This window comes from Corythoichthys intestinalis, chromosome 19, assembly GCF_030265065.1.
Source record: "Corythoichthys intestinalis isolate RoL2023-P3 chromosome 19, ASM3026506v1, whole genome shotgun sequence".
Classification (NCBI taxonomy): domain Eukaryota; kingdom Metazoa; phylum Chordata; class Actinopteri; order Syngnathiformes; family Syngnathidae; genus Corythoichthys; species Corythoichthys intestinalis.
In genome coordinates this window covers 24,549,141-24,571,053 of record NC_080413.1, presented here as the reverse complement: position 1 = coordinate 24,571,053, position 21,913 = coordinate 24,549,141, and the positions used below count along the sequence as shown (strand labels likewise).

The 21,913-nt window shown below is 38.2% G+C and overlaps 1 protein-coding gene across 19 annotated transcripts in view; it reads left to right on the top strand.

The window, feature by feature from the left end:
- Positions 1-21,913, top strand: part of ptprk (protein tyrosine phosphatase receptor type K) — a 169,177-nt gene that overhangs the window by 56,186 nt on the left and 91,078 nt on the right. For all 19 annotated transcript variants that reach the window (XM_057822731.1, XM_057822733.1, XM_057822732.1 and 16 more), the window contains 3 exons: positions 9,515-9,675; positions 11,036-11,087; positions 11,480-11,538. In XM_057822731.1, the coding sequence (XP_057678714.1) occupies positions 9,515-9,675; positions 11,036-11,087; positions 11,480-11,538 (272 nt within the window). The remainder of the gene's footprint in view (positions 1-9,514; positions 9,676-11,035; positions 11,088-11,479; positions 11,539-21,913) is intronic.

Genomic DNA, 21,913 nt, shown 5'->3' with positions numbered 1-21,913 from the left:
TTTGGTTGACTCACCATGTTTTTATATTAGTGTATTCCATTCTGTATTTTATTATAGTGGTTTTCCTGAGTGTCCCCCTTGTTTTTCTCATTTATCCTTGTATTCTGAATTGTTTTCTTTATTATATATTATTTAGAAAATATTAAACAATTTATCATATTCTCCATTATAAAAAAATATATCTTAGTTTCTGTAATTTTTATATTGTTGTTGTTGCATTATAAATTTAAGGTGCTTGAATTTACTTGTATTTATTATTTATTTATTTAAGAACTGAAAGCGCAAAAAATTGCAAAACTGCAATATATGATTTCATTCATATAATACAGTTTAATTCAGACTAAGGAAGTTTATCTGTGAATGATGAACATTGCTGTATATAAAAGGGATACAGGAAGCCATGTTTCAGCACACTTGCTGCTTTTATGAAGCAAACCAAAGATTTACATGTTGAAAGAAAAAAAATAATAATAATCACACATCTTGCGAAAGGACTATAGCGCATGTGAACAGCGCAATGGTGATATTCAAACGATATATTGTGCAGGCCTACTCTGCACCCTTCAAACTATTTGAAAAGTACTGCTTTAACGATAAAGGAATGTTATCAAAAATGTCATTCATAACTGCTATTATCAGAGTTATAATATGATCCTCTCATCACATTTTTTTCAGGCCCTTATATCATTTTTTGTCACTGATTTACTAAGCGAACTAAAACTTTGAGTAGGGATTAGGAAAATGGTCAATTAACTGAAGTGATTGATTTGAATTAAGAACTATGCAAATGTCACAGGAGGCATGACTGATGCTAGTTCAACATCATCAGACCATCAAAAATGGGAGCTTTTGCTTTAGAGAACAAAAAAATCTCAAATGTACTGTATGTGGTAGTAGTGGCCAAAAAAAATCTAAAATCAGTCATGTGAATTTTCATATTGTTTGTTATTATGTTGATATTTTAATACAGGATGATAGTTTGTGTTAACCTAGCACCAGTAAGCATCGTCAGACACAATTTTACTCACGCTCTTTCTCCTGGGTAATCTGTTGTTTTTTTTAAGATGGTGATGATAAGGGGCAAATTAAATTTTTCTGCCTAAGGGCTGCGGGTCTAATTAAGAACAGAAGGTCATTAATCAAAAGAGGGAACAGGGAAGGTTGTCTACCTTGCAATGTTAAAATAACGTTTTAACTAAAACACATGTGCAATGTTTAGTAGTAGCTGGGCTTGCGAAAATGGACCAGTGATGAAGCGGTATTAATTATTCTTTTCGTATTCGCTTCAGTCACTCTTTTCTGCTCTTGATGCTGTTGTATCTCACTCTTGCTTTCATCATTGTGAAAACCTAACGTCCCAGACATTTAGATAAAGGCTGAAGTTTCTCACAAACTACACAAACTATCCCATTCTTGTGTATTTTGGGGCATGCTTTTGCAAATGATGAAGATGCTTGCTCGGTGGTGAGAGGTTGATAGCCCTATTGAGAGCACACAGGTAATAGCATGAATTTAAGAAGTTAGTGGATGGATCCTGACTACGGGATGAAAGACTCTGTTGGAAATACTGTGTGAGAAAGAGCCCCACATAAAGGTTTTTTGATGACATTTGATGTGATAAGAAACTCAAGAGTGGGGAACAAAAGTGTCATGGAGGTGTTTCCCTCTGAATCTAATATTGATGGTGAATCATCCTTACAGTACTAATATTCTTTTTAAATCATTGGAGAAGAAAATAATCTGAATGCTGATAAAATATGCATACAATAAATTTATCAATGAAATATTTATTTAAATAAATTACTTAATATTTGCATGTATTCAAATGCAAAAGCTAAATGAAAGTTACTATGACAGAATACAGTACTCAGTACTCTCACTTCCATTGAAAAATGTGGGACTGTAAGCAGGCAAAATACAGCTGCTTTCGAAACGATCATACCGTAATCATTTTCTTTTTAGACGTCCGATGTGGGGTGCCATTTTAATTTCCTTCTGACATCCTCTTTTCCTATTGGCATATTTTCATTTTTCATTACTGGCGTAATCATTTGTAATCAATGTCATGTCCAAAAGAGATTCAACATTCGAAACGAGTAATGTTAAAAATCCTTTGAAAAGCAAGCCACTCAACAAGATTGTTTTTTGTTTGAAAACTTCTCAGCTAGAATTTTGTGTGTTTGTTTGATGTTTAAAAACTATCTCCAAATCCTTACAATTTCGACTTTTCTCCGGGACTTGAGAGGTTCTGGATTAGGGCTGCAGCTATCGATTATTTAAGTAATCGAATAATATATCGATCAGTTTTTCGAATAATCGAGTAATCAGATTACGAACATTTAATGCCTTGCAGAATATATTTTGGGATATGTAAAACAAATAAATAACTGTTTATACTTAGAATAATAAAACTTATTTTGGATTGCTAAAATGACACTTTCAAAGGAGCATTAAATGTGAATACAAAATACAATTTCTGAGTGTTTCTTCAAAATATGCAGAATTTCACTTTTATTTCACAAGAGCAATAAGTGCATTGAAAAACAAAATTACAATACCTGAGTTTAGCCTCAAACGTTATGAAAAAAAATAAATTAGGATCTAAGTTCAGCAAAAAAACAATTGGCTAACTTGCATAGCAAAAGCCTGCTAGCTTAAATGCTATAGACACGTTTTTTTTTTTTTTTTTTAAACAATTTTCTTAACAAATAATTCAAACACATATTCCCACAAAAAATGCAAAATCTACTTCTAAACTAAATTACGAATGCATAAACACACATCTTTACTAACACAAAAACGTACCGTATTTTTCGGACTATAAGTTGCAGTATTTTTTCATAGTTTAGATGGGCGTGCGACTTATACTCCGGAGCGACTTATGTATGAAATTATTAACCCATTATTATATCATTCTACATGATATTTTGGTGTTTTGGAGTGACACTGGTGGTTTGGTAAACTTGTTAGCATGTTCTTTATGCTAAAGTTATCTGAATAGCTCTTAATAGCTATGTTATGTTAACATACTGGCCACGTTCACATTTCATTGTTCATGCATCATGTAACATTATCATACTGTACACTTATTCATCATGTTGTTCTCTATTGTATTTTAATTTTAAATTGCCTTTCAAGACGACGTATCTGTTCTATGTGTTGGATTTTATCAAGTATGTTTCCCCCAAATATGCGACTTATACTCCGGTGCAACTTATATATGTTTTTTTCCTTTTCGTTGGGCATTTTATGGCTAGTGCGACTTATACTCAGGTGCGACTTATAATCCGAAAAATACGGTATCTTATGTTGGTCTTAACAGGGAGAAGCTGGATTTAAAACAAACCGTTACAACATCACTAATAACAGTGCCTTGCAAAAGTATTCGGCCCCCTTGAATCTTGCAACCTTTCGCCACATTTCAGGCTTCAAACATAAAGATATGAAATTTAATTTTTTTTGTCAAGAATCAACAACAAGTGGGACACAATCGTGAAGTGGAACAACATTTATTGGATAATTTAAACTTTTTTAACAAATAAAAAACTGAAAAGTGGGGCGTGCAATATTATTCGGCCTCTTTACTTTCAGTGCAGCAAACTCACTCCAGAAGTTCAGTGAGGATCTCTGAATGATCCAATGTTGTCCTAAATGACCGATGATGATAAATAGAATCCACCTGTGTGTAATCAAGTCTCCGTATAAATGCACCTGCTCTGTGATAGTCTCAGGGTTCTGTTTAAAGTGCAGAGAGCATTATGAAAACCAAGGAATACACCAGGCAGGTCCGAGATACTGTTGTGGAGAAGTTTAAAGCTGGATTTGGATACAAAAAGATTTCCCAAGCTTTAAACATCTCAAGGAGCACTGTGCAAGCCATCATATTGAAATGGAAGGAGCATCAGACCACTGCAAATCTACCAAGACCCGGCCGTCCTTCCAAACTTTCTTCTCAAACAAGGAGAAAACTGATTAGAGATGCAGCCAAGAGGCCCATGATCACTCTGGATGAACTGCATAGATCTACAGCTGAGGTGGGAGAGTCTGTCCATAGGACAACAATCAGTCGTACACTGCACAAATCTGGCCTTTATGGAAGAGTGGCAAGAAGAAAGCCATTTCTCAAAGATATCCATAAAAAGTCTCGTTTAAAGTTTGCCACAAGCCACCTGGGAGACACACCAAACATGTGGAAGAAGGTGCTCTGGTCAGATGAAACCAAAATTGAACTTTTTGGCCACAATGCAAAACGATATGTTTGGCGTAAAAGCAACACAGCTCATCACCCTGAACACACCATCCCCACTGTCAAACATGGTGGTGGCAGCATCATGGTTTGGGCCTGCTTTTCTTCGGCAGGGACAGGGAAGATGGTTAAAATTGACGGGAAGATGGATGCAGCCAAATACAGGAACATTCTGGAAGAAAACCTGTTGGTATCTGCACAAGACCTGAGACTGGGACGGAGATTTATCTTCCAACAGGACAATGATCCGAAACATAAAGCCAAATCTACAATGGAATGGTTCAAAAATAAACGTATCCAGGTGTTAGAATGGCCAAGTCAAAGTCCAGACCTGAATCCAATCGAGAATCTGTGGAAAGAGCTGAAGACTGCTGTTCACAAACACTCTCCATCCAACCTCACTGAGCTCGAGCTGTTTTGCAAGGAAGAATGGGCAAGAATGTCAGTCTCTCGATGTGCAAAACTGATAGAAACATACCCCAAGCGACTTGCAGCTGTAATTGGAGCAAAAGGTGGCGCTACAAAGTATTAACGCAAGGGGGCCGAATAATATTGCACGCCCCACTTTTCAGTTTTTTATTTGTTAAAAAAGTTTAAATTATCCAATAAATTTTGTTCCACTTCACGATTGTGTCCCACTTGTTGTTGATTCTTGACAAAAATTAAAATGTTATATCTTTATGTTTGAAGCCTGAAATGTGGTGAAAGGTTGCAAGGTTCAAGGGGGCCGAATACTTTTGCATGGCACTGTAAATGAATCCTCAAAGCAGCAAAAACTTTTTCCTAATCGAATTACTCGATAAGCACTACTCTAGAAATGGAAGACGTACATTGATATTCATGGGCAAGAAACCCTCACACGCAACTGCACTTAAAGCAAAAAAAAAAAAAAAAAAAAATCACACCCTTAATTTGCTGTCATGGAAATTAAATCCAATGTCCAACGCTTTTATTGCATCAAGACACAACAAAGTAATGGATTGGAAGTATGGATTGATTAATGATCAAACAGTTTATCCCTCGCTAGTATAACAATAATTGAGTCATTATTCAACAGTCCTTGGCTCTTGATATCAAAAACTTAAGCCTTTAAATCTCTTCATTGATTTGTTCTAGATTTAATTCGTCAGTTATGATCGTTGCAGCATTGAACTGCACTGGAAGGATTCTAGCAAGTTTTGAAATTGTGATAAAACTCATCCATGTAATCATTACAGGGGTAGCTTTTGGCACACGCTCTCATGGTTGGGTTTAGGTGTTAACTTGGCTAGCATACCGTATAGCTTGCTAGTTGAACATTGGTGGACTTGAGCTTGTATGAGTCACTGGACGAAAGTAGATTCTCACGATGTTGTGAGCAAGCTCCTCTTCAAATCTATTTGGCTTCCCGTCACATCTCACTTATTTGTCATCTGTGGAGGAGGAGGGAAAAGGCTTATAACTGCAATAGAGATTATGATACGTCTAAGGAATGTTGTTTCATCAGTCTCTTGTATTTTGGGGAAAATGCCATAATTCTTCATGTATGCTTTGCACATTTGAACTTATTTTTTGTAGGTATTTTAAGCCCAATATTGCTTGCTATTCTGGATCTAATTTGAACAGGTGCATGAAATAAAACTAAAACTTTTACCAACAGGAGTATGTTATTGTTACTTTGAAGAATGGTCTCCACTGTTGCTGCTGTGATGTGACATATCTAGGTCTTAAGTCTGTCTCAGGGGTATTTTTAGCCTTGTTACTTTGTGTCGTCATTCGATTAGTGTCCATTTTCGACATTGGCACTTCAAAGACAGCAGCCATCTGAGGAACTGGCAGATTTCCGGTGTCGTGATGCCTTTTCTTTTAGTTTCATTCTGTCAGGCATTTTGTCATGGATGTACCAAAGATGAGATGTGTGCTGTTACACAGCAGGGGCGGGGAAACTCTTCCATCAAATGCTGTTTGTCGTTAGAATTGCATGGTGTGCTGAATCAAATGCTGGGGGTCCGTCTATGGCACTCGGACGATCGGGTGCACACCTGTGTTATGTAGCAAAGCTACCAATAATAATTTAAGCCATAGATTTCACTATCAGTTGATGGGACACGGGGCTCAGGGCCGTTCCGTAGGGGGCCTATTTTCAAAAACTTAAAATTCAAATATTTTCAAAAGCCGCTAGCAACCTAAAACATAAACAGGCACCTCGCTATGGCATATACAAGTCTGCATGAGCAGCGACATAAAAAAATTCAAAGTCATTCCCTATTAAAATCGAGATTAATTATTTTTTATACAAGTTTAACAAAACTTAAAATGGCTAAAAAATTTCTCAAATTTTACGCTAGATGCACAAAAATCACCAAATGCAGAGATAATAACCTTTATTTTCAGGATTAGTAGCAATAGTTCACATATATACGTTTTTGCCCAAAATATAAACTTATTATCATTATTATTATTTCTTTTGAGCACGTTTTCAACAGCTAATAAATCAATTTTCAGATCAGAAACTTAATACTTGAGGAAAGCAACCAGAATCATCTTAATTTTACTCAACAAAAGCAAAATTTGCATTTTTCTATATAAAATCACAACTTATTTAGGTTGAATTCCGTTATCGTGTAGAGATAAAAATCCAGTATGGCAGCCGACACAAAACAAAGAGCTTTTTAAGTTGGAAATTCTTGTAAATAAATGCTTAAATCGCGGAATTTCTACAGATATGAACGTAAAACAGTCTAGATTCTTGATTAAAAGCAAAAAACGGGCAGTTATTGTTCATTTTACGTAAATATTTCAAGCCAACGTTACGGTATTGTTTAATCCAACATGGCGGCCGTCACGAAACAAAGAGTTTATGAAGTTGAAAATTCTTGTAAATGTTTAAATCACGTAATTTTTACAGATATGAACGTAATACAGTCTAGATTCTTGGTTAAAAGCAAAAAAAAAAAAACGAGCAGTTATTGTTCATTTTACGTAAATACTTCAAGCGAAAGTTACGGTATTGTGTAATCCAACATGGCGACCATCACAAAACAGAGCGCTTTTTAAGTTGAAAATTCATGTAAATAAATGCTTAAATCACGGAATTTCTATAGATATGAACGTAAAACACTCTAGACTCTTGTTAAAAGCAAAAAAAAAAAAAAAAAAAAAACGGGCAGTTATCATTCATTTTACGTAAATATATCAAGCTAATGTTAGGCTAATTATTTCCTTTCATTTTATTATATTCACAATGTTTCAAAGTGCAAGCATTGTGCGAAAAATAAAATAATTACCTTGAATCCTCCACCAAATCACTCTTGAGACACTCCTGCCTGCTTGTATTCAGTAAAACCTTCATCCGATTTCCACTTAAATCTGGCGTTAGAACGCAGCGTGTGTTTGAGTTTATCACAGTGAAAGCCAACTCAACTTCTGCCTGGGTCTGGCCCCCTACGGCAAGGCGTGGAGCAATGTCTGTTGGAGCTGTTTTGTCATCTGATGATAAGAGTCTATGTTTAAGCATCAAATCATTACAGGACAGGAAGGCCATAGCCAAGATTAGAATATGAATGCTAAACGGCTATCGTACCTACCAATGACAGGATTTTTTTTTATACGTCCAAGTTCCAACCCAGTTAAGTTTCATTGCATTTTTGCCTGCATCCTTTATAGTTTTGCACGCCCATATAATAACTGTAATTCATTTTTTTTAATTGCTGTAATTTAGTTTAACCAGGCAGAGATATGCATAGTAAATTAACTGAAATGTTATATCTTGCCATGGCATGTGTTGTGACATATCTGGAGTTGCGAGTCTGTGACTGATACATGTATTTTTAGCTAGCGCACAGTCTTGGCAGCTTCAATCCACCTCATGTCACTAAGTATCATTTTGATACCAGGAGGAACGTGTTGCATGTTTGAGTGAGAGAGACTACTATTAGAGTGTTTCTTATAGGTCCTTTTAAGGTTCTTGTGGACACTGTCCAGTTAGGATGAAGTCATACTGTTTTTTTTTTTTTGCATTTGACTCGCAAGTTTGCTTAAAAAAATAAATAAATGTCAACAAACTAGACTGCTCTCGGTGTCTATGTGAATAGAGGAGAGATGAAACGAGAAAGGCCAATGATTGGCATAAAGTGCATGTGGGCGCTGCAATGCAAACGTGTTTTGTGCTCCAATTCAAAATGTGCTACTGTTTGCCCTCCTATTCTTGTGGAGAACAATATATTCTCACTGTAGATTAGCTGAACAATGACAGATAATCACTACTGTCCTATTGCCAGTCGTAGCATCCGTATTGTGAATATTCTATCTGGCAAATAGAATTAACTGGCAAGAATGTAGCATTGTGTTTACATAATTGGAGCACAGAAAGTCCGTTTTACATGGTATTGTACATGTGGTGAAGGCATCTATAGATTCATTGTTAACCAAACCTATAAAACGTCTGAATTTTCCAATAAATGTATTTGCGTATACTGCACTGTATTCAGCATTTTTCTCACATAATGGCCCATTTTATGCAATACCTGATATGTTCGAATGGGAGATTAGGCCCATGGATCACGTCATCGCATCTTTCACTGCAGCAACATCTGTTGAGCTTTAAGCTGATTATTAAACGATCTAGATCAGTTGCTTTCTATGCTACTGTATGTTTGTATGTTTTTGAGGCGTTAACTACTTGAAGCGAAATGTGGATATGGCTTAATTTATGATAGCTTACAATGTGTCATGTTGTCCTTTACACAATAAAACAAATGTATCAACAGCATCTTAATACAGCAAAGGTGTGCACTCAATTTTGCCTCAGTTTGTTCAAGTTTACTGATTTCTTCACTGTCAGTTAATTAATTATTAAAGAATTATAACCACACCCAATGAGTATCCAATACAGCAATGTAACCCAATACTACAAACTTTTTGAGAAAGCGCTAAAGTAGATGAAAGGATTGGTTATTATTGTGTGCTAAGGCCAAACGAAATGAGAGGAGAAGGAAATGGATGGGTGTTGACAGCAATTGACAAGGAAACTCAGAACTCAATTTAACTTGAAAGTAATAAATGGATGGTCAAGACTGTAAACACTTTCCATTGAGGGTGCGTCTCGCAGTAAATCTTTAAAGCTAATTGTAAATACAGGTCAGAGTTGAGGGGGTAAGTTCAAACAAACTGTTAACATGATGAGGACATTTTACTAGAGTCCAAAGTGATTAAAACAGGGCACTTTGAAGTATGCTGAAGCTTCAAGTTAATTAATCAAAACTTAACACAGGATACTCTTTTGTCCAGGTTCCTACATGTTTGTGGATGTGTCTCAGTATGAAGTTGGGGAGAAGGCCAGGTTTCAGCTCCCAGTGATGAAGGAGAATGACACTCACTGCATTGACTTCAACTATCAACTCATCAGCGCTGATGGTTCCAGTCCCGGTACACTTAATGTCTTGGTGAAGGTAATGACTTAATTCTATCTTTTCATTTCCTTTTACAGGTTAAAAATACAGTATGAATTATTTGTGAATCATTCCTACCAGTAATCACTCAAACTTGATTGTTTTTCACTGTGATAATTGGTTGATTTCTTGCTACATGAATAAGACAATCAACAAATAAGTAAATACAGCGGTACCACGACATACGATCGCTTCGACACACGATCTTTTCGACATCCGACGTAAAATTTGACTCGCCATTTGTTTCTATATCCGACAACATTCTCGAAATATGACGGCATGACAGCACCGCAGACGGATGCACGGCTGACTTTCTTGTGAGAGAAAGCAACACAAGTTTCAAAAAGATTGGTACAGGTGGTGAAACAAGGAAAAAGGTGACGCTTACCTTCTAAATGAAGATGCAAATTATAGAGAAATATGAGCGTCGGGTGCACATCCGTGAACTGGCTCTACAATACATCTCCACGGTCCTCCTCTGACCACCGTTCGCCAGTCTTTTTAAGTTAAGTTGACAATTGTTATTGTGGTTACATCACCAAAGAAATCGCCAGCGTTGTCAGTTTTTTATCATTTATTTCAGAAATTATCCAACACAAAATGCCCGCTTTCCGGCGCAATTGACTGTGTACTCAAGAAAACATTGAAAGCGAAAGTAAACTTAACCGCACCGCTCCTCTTTCGATCACACGCAGTCACGCAGGTACCAAAAAAACGACCGCCACATTAGAACCCGATTAGTTACATTATAACAGGAATTATTATTATTATTATTATATTATTATTCCAATTTCTATTTATAATGAATGTGTTTTGCTATGTGTAATCGCCGTTTGTAATTTTACGAGCAGTATTTATTAAGGATTTAGTGTAGGTTTTTGGGCTGTGGAACGAATTAATGGAATTATAATGTATTCTTATGGGTTATAGGTTAGCCACTCTGAGCCACACGGTTGCTAGCTGTTGTTTAGCCACAACTGGATTGATTCCCTTATAACTATTAATTCTTCACACAGCCGCTGGAAACAGAAATGCTGTTTAATCCATCTGCAGGCGACTTTTGATTGATTGATGATTTTACGACACTTTGCGGGGGAGCGGTGGTCCTCATGGGAAACGCGGCGCTGGTCCTCATGGGGAAACACCTGCTTTTGTCCACCACCAGCTTGCCAAAATCGACCAAAACTGAAAAGTTACATAGTTTTGCTTTAATTACTTCTGTCATAAGCATTAATTCATGCTCATCATAATTTCATGTCTTAATAATGACAGTCATATGACAGTCTTATGATGTTGGTGTCAAATTATTACCCAATGACTCAATCTAGATTTGAAATGATTTTCCTTCTATTTACTACAGGTTAACAAGGGTCCCCTGGCCAATCCAATATGGAATGTAACAACACACACCGGTAAAGCCTCTATCACTAGTGCTGGGTTATATGATGACATACATTGCCATAAAAAAAAGAAAAAAAAATGATGATAAATTTACTATTGTCATAATTAGCTTCTATCATCACTTATTGGGCAATGGCTTTGAATGCTGAGAGTATTCACCACATGGCATAGTCATGGTGCATAAATAAAACGTCTCATGAAAATTAGTAAATAATGAAGTGGGTGAAAATGTAATTATTAATAATATGTTAAAGAAGGTGAACTCAAGGCATGCTAGCTCATTTCGTGATAGATGAAGCTTCCATATGGCCCAGCACTATGTACCAACAATCAAAATCTCATGTGATCAACCTTTCTTGCGCCTGTGTGACATTTCATCAATGTTGTCATTTGTGGTTGTCAGGTAACGACTGGCTGAAGGCTGAACTGGCTGTCTCCACCTTTTGGCCTAACGAATACCAGGTGAACTACCGCTGCTGTGTTTGCACATACTGTGTATCACAAAAGTGAGTACACCCCTCTCGCATTTCTCCAGATATTTAAGTGTATCTTTTCATGGGACAACACTGACAAAATGACACTTTGACACAATGAAAAGTAGTCTGTGTGCAGCTTGTATAATAGTTAATTTATTTTCCCCTCAAAATAACTCAAAATATAGCCATTAATATCTAAACCCCTGGCAACAAAAGCGAGTACACCGCTTAGTATAGAAACTACGTACATCCCTGAATGTCCAAATTGAGTACTGCTTGTCATTTTCTCTCCAAAATGTCATGTGACTCGTTACAGTAGTGCTGTCAGAATTGCTGCAGAGATTGAAGAGGTGGGAGATCAGCCTGTTAGTGCTCAGACCATACGCCGCACTCTACGTCAAATTGGTGTGCATGGCTGTCACCCCAGGAGGAAGCCTCTTCTGAAGATGGTACACAAGAAAGCCCGCCCGTCTCATCAGACTATAGGACATGGTTCCAGTAATTCATGCGCTCTGTTGACATGTCTTCAGCAAACTGTTTGTGGGCTTTCTTGTGTACCGTCTTCAGAATGGGCTTCCTCCTGGGGTGACAGCCATGCACACCAATTTGATGTACAGTGCAGTGTATGGTCTGAGCACTAACAGGCTGACCCCCCCACCTCTTCAATCTCTCCAGAAATGCTGACAGCACTCCTGCAACAAGTCACATGACTTTTTGGGGGAAAATGACAAGCAGTACTCAATTTGGACATTTAGGGATGCACGTAGTTTCTAAGGAGTGTACTCACTTTTGTTGCCAGGGTTTTAGATATTAATGGCTATATTTTGAGTTATTTTGAGGGGAAATTAAATTAACTCTATTTTATAAGCTGCACACAGACTACTTTTCATTGTGTCAAAGTGTCATTTTGTCAGTTTTGTCCCATGAAAAGGTATATTTAAATATCTGCAGAAATGCGAAAGGTGTGCTCACTTTTGTGAAACACTGTAGTTTACTTATTCAGCATGAGCAAATCAACAGTGAGAAAATGTATTGGTCTTAATGGATTTTACATGTTATTCCAATGTACCTTTTTATTGCTATCTGTTTAATCAGGATAATCTCGACATAACTAAGACCATATTTGAGTTGCAACGTGTGCTTTCTCAACCCAGATTGGTTGATAAATTTATTATACTCACATACTTTCACTTTTTTAGTGGTCAGATGAACACAAACAACACACTGCTTCAAAAACAAACAGTGCATGCTGTGAGGCAGGCTACTGATTTATTTGTGTTGACTGAGGCTCAGGAGGTGACGATCAGGCAAGAAAGACGTAGTGAGAAGCGATGGGGGCGACTGCTTGCATGTACATGCAGTTGCATTTGTGTAGCCAAGAGGGACGTCACTGCTTTATCTTTTATTTTTGTATCCACACGCTCGTAGTTTAACCAATTTATCTTTACATTTTTACAATTTAATGTCACACTTATTGTAGTCTCTATAGTCTGTATTTCTAAATGGTTGTAGGCTGTTCCTGACTTGCATGCGGCAGATAAGTGTCAGTGTCAGAGCATGCATACACTCCTCCTGATTAATATGCGTAGCCCTGGGACTCAATCTCACTACTGTAAAGTGAAGGGTGGAAGAATCTTCCAAATGACCCATCTGGTGCCCGTGCAGCCCACGGTGACTGTGAGAGGAGAGGCCTGCCTGAAACGCGTGTCAACATGTTGTAATTGAACGTAATCAGTTCTCGTTTGCTGAGTGCTTGTGGAGTTTTTTTTCCAGGGTATGAAACAGGTTCTTTGGTTTGAGGTTATGACGCCACGATTTCATGTTCAAACACGCTTCTGTTTAAGCTTGAATGATAATGAGGCTGGGGAGTGTACAGCACTTGCAATAGATTCTACCACAATCTGATTCTGATTTTTAAAAGGTTTAGAATATTCCTGGATGTTGTTTAACATTTGCTGATTAATCAATAAATAATTACTGGTACATTACTTGCAGTACGATCACCTTATCTGCGCTATCCTCTGTGTAATGTTAAGGCAGTCCTAACAAATCTCCATTTGTAATAGTTTTTTTTCTTTTCCCCTTTGTATAAGCCATTAGATTTGTGAGTATTCCAGACAGCTGTGAAGCCATGCCACATGGCCTGACCAACTGCAGCCTTCGTTACACTTAATTGGTTTGACATTTTATTGAATGTTCACTGTAGGTTGGTTATTCTAACCTAAGTTATTATATCCAGTCTAACAGAGTGGTTCAGCTAGTGAGCTGTAATCAATTACGGTATAACTAAAAGTATTTCTCGTGTCCTGATATTTGTGAGCAATGTGGGGAGAATTATTGCATTGATTAGCAAGGAGGGTGAAACATGTCACCGGTAAACAGTTCATGCACTCTCTTGTGGTTGACAAATGACAGCAACTGGTTTATACCCACTCTCGTTCTAATGGCAACTGTTTCAGAGGTTTTTAGTACAGTGCTCCTTTACAGTATAAGGAAATATGACTATTAAAATTTTATCCTTGTAGGAAAAGTCAAGTCAGAAAATCGTCAGTTGTAATTACGAGGTCGGAATCTTGGGGCACCTCACGTTTCAATTGCGATTACAATTCAGAGGCTACGATTTGATTTTTGATGCACAACACCCACCCCTTGCAGCAGGGTGGCGCAGTGGTTAGGGCTCCTGCCTCACTGTGACAATACCCAAATATCACATATGACGGTGCTTTTAGTTGCTTTTAATGTTTTGTACATTAGTTACAAAAATAGTATAAAAATCATCTCTGACTTAAATAAACTACTGTTTAGTTAGCAGTTCAAAACAGTAAATAAAATACTCAAGTCCTCATTCTGTATGAACAGAATAAATTGTAGCATTTTGCAGAAGTATTTTATTTTCATCCAACCAAAAGTGCACTCAGCTAAAAATGAAAGAGAATGTCAATGTACAATGTGTACAACTACTTCAATAAAAATAGATCAAGAAAGTGCTTTTCTGCTTTTTATAGTGTTTAAACATGACCATGCAAACATTAACGTAAAATGTAAAAATGTAAAATTAAGTCCTTTTGCATCCGAACCGCAACAATATGCAGGTCAAGTCAATTGTGTTTAGCTACTGAGAAAATTCCATGTTCTTGTATAAGAACAGGAGTTGATCCACGTGTTCAGATGAAACTGCTCCTGCAGTCAAAAAACAAGGTTCTGCGGTGGGCGTAGCATTTCAGATGGCTAAAGTTACCCAGCTGGGCAGCGACAACCATCTTAGCTGCGTTGTCAGTAACAACAAAAACGTCTTTTTCTGCGATGTTTCATTCATTTACAGCACCGCTTAGCAGCTCAGCCATATTAGCACCCGTGTGATTTTCATGAATTGTACGTCACGGCGAGTCCATCTACATTCGACAGCGATGGCATGATTTCTACTTTTGTCTGCTTTTAGAGAGCCTGGACTGCCGTGTCAGTGAAATAGTGTGGGGATTAGGGGTGTGACAAAATATCGAAATGGTGATATATCGTGAGACTTTGTATCCCAAAAGGTTATGATATGCTCCTGCCAAGAATCGAGATATCGTTTTAAAAAGGTGTCAATGTCTAAAAAAATAATAATAATAATAACCAACAAGTTGCTACCAAAATCTTCCGCCATAACAGTGTCTCAGTTAACTCTAAGGCTACATTGATGGTGCTCGACGCCCGATCCATTTAGACTGGGAACATTTGTTCATTCGAAACCAGAGCATTCAGTCATTCTGTCCGATTTTCAGGGCATTTACAGGTCACTTGCTGTTCATTTTAGGGCATTTACAGGTCATTTTCTGTTGAGTTTGAGTCACTGCCTATTCATTTGGGTGATTCCCTGGTCATTTCCTGTTCTGTAACTCAAAATAAACAGGGAGAGACCCATAAAATACCCCAAAATCAACAGGAAGTAACTGAAAATGATAGGTAAATGACCTTAAATGGCAAAAAATGACCTCCTTGCCTGGCATTGGCTGCCACTACCGGTCATAGACATTCAATCAATTTGAAGTGGGAGGGATGGCAGCAAATGTTCGTTCATTCGCTGCCACCCTCCTTGTTCAAATGGTTTGGTCGTCCACTAATGATAACTCATTCTAATTCACAGCAGAAGCTTATTTTTCTGTTTATTAGTTGTTTGTAGAATATCCTAGAATGATTTCCTGACCAATGTATCGATAATCGTTGTATCACCATATCGTCCGATCATCGTTATCGTGAGCTTTGTATCGCAAAAAATCATATCGTATTGGAAGGTACCAAGAGGTTCCCACTCCTAGTGGGGATGGGATGATGTACCTCGGCTCTATTGCTTTCAACATTTCTTCGAAATCCCCTATTTTCTAGAATCTTTTCTAGTCGACTTCAAAATAATTCCACATGTCTACTTTTAAATTTTTGGGGGCAGGTCTGATCTGGTGGAGAAGTTGGTTGGTCGGTTAGTGTAACCTGTGTTTGCATTGAACCACGCTAAGCGACGCGATCCGATTCCCTCGTTCAGGTCAGGACTCGTACCTGCGCCGCATGACGCGTCTACACGGTAGGCGGATACTCTAACCTCAAAGCCAAAAGCCCGGGTTAGCAGCTTTAGCTGCCAGCGCACCCACATGAAGGCATCGGGATGGAGGTTTCCACGCACCGCACACTACTGACCCGCGTGTACCCCTTACATTTGGTCAGCCATGCTTGTGGCTGTTATGTATCTAGGAAGCGTGAGTTGTCTGTGTGCTCTTGGTCCATTCCCCGTAGCGTCCGGAAGACCGTGCTCACTGTGTTTTAGTTCCGATTTACTTGGCATATTTAAATAATTTCAATTTGGGATGTTTGTGAATCGTTCTCGAATTTTCCACGGCCAAATAGCAAATAATCTAAGAATCGGAAATTTCACACACCTTTTAGTAGTAATTATTTTTTATTTAATTTTGAAAAGAAGCTACATATGCCTAAAATGTGTCCGAAAGATGTACAGTGCCTTGCAAAAGTATTCGGCCCCCTTGAATCTTGCAACCTTTCGCCACATTTCAGGCTTCAAACATAAAGATATGAAATTTAATTTTTTTGTCAAGAATCAACAACAAGTGGGACACAATCGTGAAGTGGAACAACATTTATTGGATAATTTAAACTTTTTTAACAAATAAAAAACTGAAAAGTGGGGCGTGCAATATTATTCGGCCCCTTTACTTTCAGTGCAGCAAACTCACTCCAGAAGTTCAGTGAGGATCTCCAAATGATCCAATGTTGTCCTAAATGACCGATGATGATAAATAGAATCCACCTGTGTGTAATCAAGTATCCGTATAAATGCACCTGCTCTGTGATATTCTCAGGGTTCTGTTTAAAGTGCAGAGAGCATTATGAAAACCAAGGAACACACCAGGCAGGTCCGAGATACTGTTGTGGAGAAGTTTATAGCCGGATTTGGATACAAAAAGATTTCCCAAGCTTTAAACATCTCAAGGAGCACTGTGCAAGCCATCATATTGAAATGGAAGGAGCATCAGACCACTGCAAATCTACCAAGACCCAGCCATCCTTCCAAACTTTCTTCTCAAACAAGGAGAAAACTGATCAGAGATGCAGCCAAGAGGCCCATGATCACTCTGGATGAACTGCAGAGATCTACAGCTGAGGTGGGAGAGTCTGTCCATAGGACAACAATCAGTCGTACACTGCACAAATCTGGCCTTTATGGAAGAGTGGCAAGAAGAAAGCCATTTCTCAAAGATATCCATAAAAAGTCTCGTTTAAAGTTTGCCACAAGCCACCTGGGAGACACACCAAACATGTGGAAGAAGGTGCTCTGGTCAGATGAAACCAAAATTTAACTTTTTGGCCACAATGCAAAACGATATGTTTGGCGTAAAAGCAACACAGCTCATCACCCTGAACACACCATCCCCACTGTCAAACATGGTGGTGGCAGCATCATGGTTTGGGCCTGCTTTTCTTCAGCAGGGACAGGGAAGATGGTTAAAATTGACGGGAAGATGGATGCAGCCAAATACAGGAACATTCTGGAAGAAAACCTGTTGGTATCTGCACAAGACCTGAGACTGGGACGGAGATTTATCTTCCAACAGGACAATGATCCAAAACATAAAGCCGAATCTACAATGAGCCTGAATCCAATCGAGAATCTGTGGAATGAGCTGAAGACTGCTGTTCACAAACACTCTTCATCCAACCTCACTGAGCTCGAGCTGTTTTGCAAGGAAGAATGGGCAAGAATGTCAGTCTCTCGATGTGCAAAACTGATAGAAACATACCCCAAGCGACTTGCAGCTGTTTGGAGCAAAAGGTGGCGCTACAAAGTATTAACGCAAGGGGGCCGAATAATATTGCACGCCCCACTTTTCAGTTTTTTATTTGTTAAAAAAGTTTAAATTATCCAATAAATTTTGTTCCACTTCACGATTGTGTCCCACTTGTTGTTGATTCTTGACAAAAAAATAAAATTTTATATCTTTATGTTTGAAGCCTGAAATGTGGCGAAAGGTTGCAAGGTTCAAGGGGGCCGAATACTTTTGCAAGGCACTGTATCTCCCAGAATTTGCACTCACACAGCCTAGCTGGCATGAAGAGGAGTTTTTTAACGACTTAGGAAACGAGCTATACTATATTTTTCGGACTACTTAGGAAACGAGCTATACTATATTTTTCGGACTATAAGTCACACCTGAGTATAAGTCGCGCGAGCCATAAAATGCCCACTGAAGAGGAAAAAAAAAACATATATAAGTCGCACCAGAGTATAGGTTGCATTTTGGGGGGAAATTTACTTGATAAAATCCAACGCATAAAACAGATATGTCGTCTTGAAAGGCAATTTAAGATAAAAACATGCTTAATGAAATGCGAACGTGGCCAATATGTTAACGTAACATAGCTGTTAAGAGTTATTCAGATAACTATAGCATAAAGAACAGTCTAACAAGTTTACCAAACTATCAGTGTCACTCTAAAACACCAAAATAACACGTGAAATGATATATTAATGTGTTAATAATTTCACACAAAAGTCACTCCAGAGTATAAGTCGCACCCCCAGCCAAACTTTGGGAAAAAAAAAAAAAACTGCGACTTATAGTCCGAAAAATACGGTACAAAGTAAAATCTCATTTTCCACGTCGTAACAAGTAGAGGTAGTTGACTGACATTTGGCACTTGGAGCAGGGCGTGGTTTGAGATGGGTTGCCACCTGTCCCTTAAAATAAACAATCAGAAATTGGGAATTAAATGTTGCGTTCCGTATTGAACTAATACAGAATATAAATGAATAGATACATTTCTATGCATTTTAGTAGTTTTGCGGATGTCCCTTTTTTTCTCTGCCTGTACAACTTTGGGCGCGAAGGGGGCGTCCCATATTTCTTATTTCTGAAAGGTGGCAACCCTAGGTTTGAGTAAATTCAGATGACACGTCTATTGCTTCTGAGAGCTGACAGGCCAGCCCATGTTTTCTGAATTTGGAACCTTTTTGCTTTTACACATGGCTAAAAAGAAAGGAAATTACTTTCTTGTTGTTGTGGTGTACTAGAGAGCATGTAATGTTCAGTGAATCAACATCTCAGTAGCAACAGTGTGTGCTCAATTGGAGGTCACTTTGGCCTCACAGTTTGGCCAAATAAATGTAGATCGAGAAAAATGAACCAGGAGAATGCAATGAAATTGTAAAGGGTAATAAAAGAGTGATGGGAGCGGAATGAGAAGCACATATATATAGGTTTCATTCTGCACCCTTACTGCAGTGGCTTGGAGTAGTTTTTTTTCTCTTTTTTTTTTTAATCATTTATCTGTCAAGCATTTTATGTGTACCAAAGGAGATTACTCTGGTCTAACAGGAAAAACTATTAATCTTGGTGGGTTGTTGGTCTGAATGTATGAATCCAAACAGCAGACAGGTAGTCATATTTTTATCCATATCTCCTAAGGAGGTTTCATCAACTTCATCTTGTTGCAACTCTACCTTGATCAATCTCTTTGACATGTAAATAGGAAGCCAATGGAATAGAGTTGTGCTAACATTTTTAAATGATGACATATGTAAATATAGAAAAAATGATAATACCTGATCATTTTATATAGCTAAAGCATTTCAGGCCATTTCCTACTTTAATATGCACAGCTCATTCAGATCATTTACCCTTAATCTATTAATGTTGCTAATTTGCTTCATGTTAAAAAAGAAGCTAATGGCATTGTTGCAGTTCAGCAATTCTCATTAGCAACTTGCTTATCAGTTAGAATGATTTTTTTTTTTTTTTGAGACTGCTCTATTGCTACCGTTATCCTACCGTTAACATGTTAATTTTATTAACTGGCATGAAGTACAATAAGCCCGTATACTTAGGCCAAGGCTTTGTCTTATATGAGACTGGTTTGATGCCGTGCTGTACCATTTTGGTGCCAAGAACCTAAATTGTACTGAAGGGAGACCCTTCATTAGGCTGGTTGTTTTTGTTCAATACAAAAATGCTTTTTCCGCCTTTTTTTTTTTTTTTTAGGAAGGACAGAAAAATGTTGACATTGTTTATTTCCTGTTTGATGTGTTAATTCATTATAATAATTGTATTGGCTTCTCTCTGTCAACACAGTTGCAAAGGTAATCCCATCATTGGTCATTAAAGTGCATGTGACACCGTAAGAAAAAAATTAAATTGCATTATTATTGGAATTAACATCATATTTTGAGACGATGAATGAATGAATGAATGAATGCATTTATTGTCATTGTCATCATCATCATAATCATTGACAGTTTCAGAGTGTGGAATTTGCCCGAAAGAAAGACGATGACAGACAAAGGAAAGACGGGGAAAAGCAAATGCTTATCGATACCCGTCCCCCAATAGCCCGGGACGCACAGTCAAGCATGTTTGTGTTACAGTTGAGTTATTATCAGTTTTTTTTTTTTTTTTTCACATATCATTCAAAAGTCATTGATTGCCATGGGATTTCACATATTGTCAATTTGAGTGGGTTCATTGTATCAGTTGATGTCCAGTTTAGCTTATTTCTATATTTCTTAAACTTCTCCTCGCAGGCCCTGTCCTTGGGAGATAAAAAAAACTCATACAGCGCTGTTTTCTTTTTGCAAGCGTTGATAAGCATCTTGGTCATCCAAGGTTTGTTTTGCATTCTTTGTCTCGTGGGTTTGCATTGTAAACATCATTCGAGTCTTAAAGCAGATGGTCGGTGATATCACAGCAATGTTGTATCCGTGCAAATTAAAGTCCGCTATGTAGTACTTACAGTTGTTCGACATGTTATTGGAAAAGTTGAGGTCAGGATCAAAATTATCAGTTGGGTCATCATGGTACTCATCAATCTGGTCATCCAAAAGGTGGTAACAGGTGTCATCATTAATTTTCGAATGAGGTCAGCTCTTCCAGGCTTCTCACGACTCTCATCTTCATGTCTTGTGACTTGACAAGGATTTTGGAATCAGAGACCCAGGTGCTGGTAATTTTCCCTTCTTTTTTGAGCTGACGTGCTTTTCTCGCTATGTGGGCATTTCGGCGAGTCAAGTTGTCAGTCAGAAAAATCTTCGTACCTTTCAGGCGGTGGCGCTGGTCAAGCAGGGCAACCTTGCTCTTGTGGTCTACCAACTTTACAACCACCGTCGCTGGTCCTCTCCCCCCAGTTGGGAGCAGAAAGCAGTGACGGATGTCCTGCGGGTCCACCTTTATTCCAAATTCTTGCAGCTTGGCAGTTGCCTGTTGAGCCACAGGTGGGCTAGCGGCTTCGGCATATGATCTGGGCGTCAGTTGTAATCCAGAGATGATGAGATCATTTGCGCGTCTTCCTTGGTCGAGATCATCAGCCAGAATTTCCAGCCTTTTGATGCTAGCCTCCTTCTCCTCAACCACTTGCTTGAGCTTCTCGTTTTCAGCGCGCATCAGCTGACTTCATCCAAATCCTCAGGTTTCAGAGTTTTCCGAGTCATACGGGAGTCGTATTTTTCAGGCTGGTCCCGGCCCTGAGCGCTTATCAGTTAAGATAGGCGCGTGCTTTCAGGAGCTCAGATTGTGCGTCTGTACACTTTGAGCGGTTAGACAGCAAAGATTCGACTATATACAACAATTTGGCAAAGCGCAGATGACGAGAAATGAGTCTTTAAACCTGCTGTTTAGCTCCTATCAATATAGCGCTCTGGTGCCTCCATCTGTGTGTTGAAGTCAGAGAATGAGCGATTTCAGCGGAGTTAGCATTGAGCCCAATGGAGGAGAAAGGATTTTTCAGCGATTCTGGTTCAGGTGTGAATTTTTTTAACCATATTGTCAATCCAGAGGAAGTACGTGACTTACAGCCACATATATTTGAGTCGTATTTGGAGGAGG